Below are 4,011 nucleotides of genomic sequence, written 5' to 3'. Positions count from 1 at the left end.
ACCTTGCAAAATCAACTAATAAGGTGAGGTTTGCACTCATTTTTATACTGTAAATTGGTTTTATGTATAATCAATGTGGAACTTACACCAAATATTATCAATTATATGATAAATGACGTGATTGTTTATAATTTGAGTTGAAACCTTTAAACATGGTAAAATAAAGTTCTTAAAGAATATGAATAAAATGAAATGGTTGTGATTTCTAATCAGATTAGATAAGCAACTAAGTGATGACAATGACATATAGTGCAAGTTCCACCATATGTATAAACATGGTACAAAAAAGTGCTTCACATTGATACGATAGATTAAAAAGTCTCATTGAGAAAGAATACTTGACAATGTACAAGAAACCAAAAATGAGCATGACAACTAACATTGTGACAAACCTCCTCCCATGAGCCAATAACAAAACTATAATAATGTGCATGTGACAAACCTCCTCCCATAAACTAATAATGATGGGCATGTAACATTGATTCTAAGTGACTTATGATTGATGTCATATACAAAATGGAAGAAATTAATCAATGAAACATGAACTTAAAAAATAGTTGAATCTTCGTTATGTTTAAATGTTGAAATGATTTGATAGAGACTTGAGTAAAGGATTCTAATATTGTTTAAATGTTGAATTGATTTCATAAGAGACTTGATAAAGGATTCTAATCACAAGAACAAAACATGGTTAACATAATAAGCATAGGACTAAGAATTAAACATAAGAATCAATAACAACTTAAATACATTAAGAAGGATAAAAATTATGGATCACGAGATCAAAAACTATAGTCAATAATTAAGATATAACTCTTTTTATTTAAGAGTGTAACAATTCTAGTATTGAAATTCGATTGTAACTTGGTCCACTTAATCTCTATCAAAGAACAATGGATGCATCCTATGACAAAGATAAGATTAATTTGAACCAAACTAATTAAGCAAATAAGACATCTTAACCAAATAATGAAAAGTAAATGACACAAATAATAGATATAATTAAATGAGAAAATGATAACTAACATAATGAAGGAAATGTACATAAGAACATAAAATAAAATAAGGTAAAAATGAAGAAGATTTAGTTTAATGGATAAGTATAACATACCATTCTGAAGATTTAGTTTATAATGGCATAATATAAGCTTGAACCATTTGATGTTGAATTTCAATACAAGGTGATGAATGATATAGTCCTCCCTTGGACATAAGTTAGATATATCAACTCAGATAAGACTTTGAACCAATGCAAGCTCCATAAATGTACATAGAAGCTTTTGGCCAAGACAAAGAAACAACAAACAAGGTAAGATTGAAAAACAAAAGTGAATTAAGGAAATGAATGGAAAAGAATACCTCACTTAGGTTTCCCAAGGATAAAAATAACTTGAAAANCTCTCAAAGATAAGACTAAAATGAAAAAGAGTTTCATCTTCTTAAAGATAACCAACATTCTCACATATTCNAATTCATTCAATTTCAAATGTTAAGAATACACACGGAGAAACCCTTATTTATTGATGGAAAAATGGTCAAAACTCATCTAAAAAATAAACTAAAAAATAAAATCAAATTTATGACTGGTTCTTTCGTATGCATTGTCATAACTACCATGAAAGTAACATGAAGTAAAAGCTATNACTTTCTTTTCTTATTAAGGTGGTTAGATGTATGGACATGTTTTTNCTTATCATAAATAGTACATGCACATGCTTAAACTTATATGCATTGATAATTAGTTAATGAATTGATCATCTTATAAAAGATATTATATGCCAAATTATGAAATCGATTGTTTGANAAGTAGGTGTTCAATATTAACAACTTTATTAGAACAATTTGAATTGATTATTTGTGTTGTGAAGTTGATTTCTTAGTCTCTTTTGATGAATTAATCCTAATAATTCTAATGTGTGTTTTCTCTCAATCAATATAAATCTTTAAAAGTGTTTATTTGCAGAGTGTAATATAAAACTCTTTTTTTTTAGTAAAAAAAACTTTAAGAGTACACAAGCTGAAAGTAAACAAGTTTTTAGAATACATAATTTTGAATGTAAAATATAACTTTNAAATTGTAATTTAAAAACTTTTTTCATGCAAAAATAAGACTTTTAAATTTTGTAACAAGAAAGTAAAAGAAAGTTTTAAATTATAAAGAAAGTTTTAGATTGTACAATTTAGAAGTAAAGAAAGTTTTCAGATTTTTGGAGGTAAATAATGAGTTTTAGATTACATAGTTCAAAATTTATCTTTTAAAGATAAAATATTTTTTTTTTAAAATTTATAGAGACTCGAAAGGAAAATATAAAAATGCAAATATATTAAAAAAATAATTTGTATACAATATATTGAAAAATACAAATGAAATGAAATATGTATACTAACTCAATGTTTTGNTGTTATAAAAGAAAATAAGTTAAAACTTTGAAAATAAAACATTTAAAAAGCTTTTTTAATGTACACTAAATAATGGGTGTACAAAGTATTTTAATACAATAATATGATATAAAGTTTATAAATGGCTCACTACTCTAAATATAATATATATATATATATATATATATATATATATATATATATATATATATATATATATAGGGAATAAAAATTTATTTCATTCAATATCGATATCACAATATTTATTTTTGAATATTTGATACATATATTTAAGGAAATCGTTTATAATATGTCTAATCACATTCCACACATTTCACTTAAATATTATCATGATATTTTATTGGTACTAAAAGTAACTTACACTCTTAATGGTTTTGTTAACTTTTCATAAAATTTAATATAAAACACTTATATATTGAAATAATATAAATGATCCATAAAAATAAAAATCTTAACTGAAATTAAAGNTTAACAGAATTCTCAAATAGTAATTTTCTTGGTTAATTTGAATTTTCAAATGAAATCACTCTAGTTATCATTAACATTTTTAAAACATTCACATTCAAGAAAAATATATAAAAATAAATGAAGTAGTTTCGCATTCCCGAAAAGCCAAAACTAACAAATGTATCGGGTCAGTTGTTTAAAAAAAAAGAAGTTATTTTAATAACTCTTTTATTATAATTTTTTCATAACCTATATATGTTAATTTGTCATTATCCGTTTTAAATATTTTCTTAAACATAAATTTAATCATATCAATAAAACTGATTTAAAAAAATTGTAAAAAAATTTGATAAAAGATGAGATACTTGCTTTTACATATTGGGAAAATTCAATTCAATGACGGTTAGAATGAATCAAATTTTTGTAAATAAAGCAGGACGAAAACGCCTAGATATCGTGTCTANCACGATACTCAAGTGCGCGCGAGGGTTGCCAAAGACACATCAACCATTTCCCTTTCCCGCCGAGTCACACACTACATCACTCCCAAACTGAAATTCTGGTAACCCTTNCTTCAAATTCATCTTCTCCGTCTCAAAACAGCACAACCAAACCAAATAATCAATCCATGATATCACTGTCACACTGTCCATGCCCTTGAAAAGCTTTATCCGGCGGAGGCTATTGTCTCTGCTTCAGCCGTGGCTCCGAGAAGAGCCTCACCTCGATCTCCAATTAGGGTTCCTCCACTCTCTCGCCGTTCTTACCAACCTCAGCTTCGATGTTTCCNCTCTCAACCGCCTCTTCGACTCTCCCGCGTTCCTGTTCTTCAAGGACCTTTCCGTCGATCGCATCACCTTTACGTTCTCCACCTGGTTCCCTCCGGCCTTCACGATCGAACTTCACGGCGTGCGCGTAGTGCAATCGTTCGAGTAATTAAACAGTCGCAAAAAAAAAAGAAGAAAAAAACACTATCAGCTCTATTTATTTATTTATTCTTGTTCTTTGTTCCTTAACCATTGATGTAACCATTTTGTTTGAAGGAAGCCGGAAGCTGAGGAATGCGTGGCGCGGTTGCGAAATTCGAAGTATGATCATTCGGATTATCTGAGAAAAAAACTCTCGGCGCTTGATCCTGAGGTAACGAACGCACTTCTCCGAGTC

General features: G+C 28.1%; 1 protein-coding gene across 6 annotated transcripts in view; it reads left to right on the top strand.

The window, feature by feature from the left end:
- The first annotated feature begins 3,258 nt into the window (after positions 1 to 3,258).
- Positions 3,259 to 4,011, top strand: part of LOC111242049 — a 12,292-nt gene continuing 11,539 nt past the window's right edge. For 2 of the 6 annotated variants that reach the window (XM_022783311.1, XM_022783310.1), the window contains exons 1-2: positions 3,259 to 3,779; positions 3,891 to 3,987. In XM_022783311.1, coding sequence (XP_022639032.1) covers positions 3,499 to 3,779; positions 3,891 to 3,987 — 378 coding nt within the window. In that variant the 5' untranslated portion in view covers positions 3,259 to 3,498. The remainder of the gene's footprint in view (positions 3,780 to 3,890; positions 3,988 to 4,011) is intronic. The other 4 variants (XM_022783313.1, XM_022783314.1, XR_002668549.1 and 1 more) reach the window with 3 other exon arrangements.

Source organism: Vigna radiata, chromosome 7, assembly GCF_000741045.1.
Source record: "Vigna radiata var. radiata cultivar VC1973A chromosome 7, Vradiata_ver6, whole genome shotgun sequence".
In the NCBI taxonomy this organism is placed as follows: domain Eukaryota; kingdom Viridiplantae; phylum Streptophyta; class Magnoliopsida; order Fabales; family Fabaceae; genus Vigna; species Vigna radiata.
Note: the sequence above shows the minus strand (reverse complement) of the source record. Positions and strands in the feature narration are given on the sequence as shown.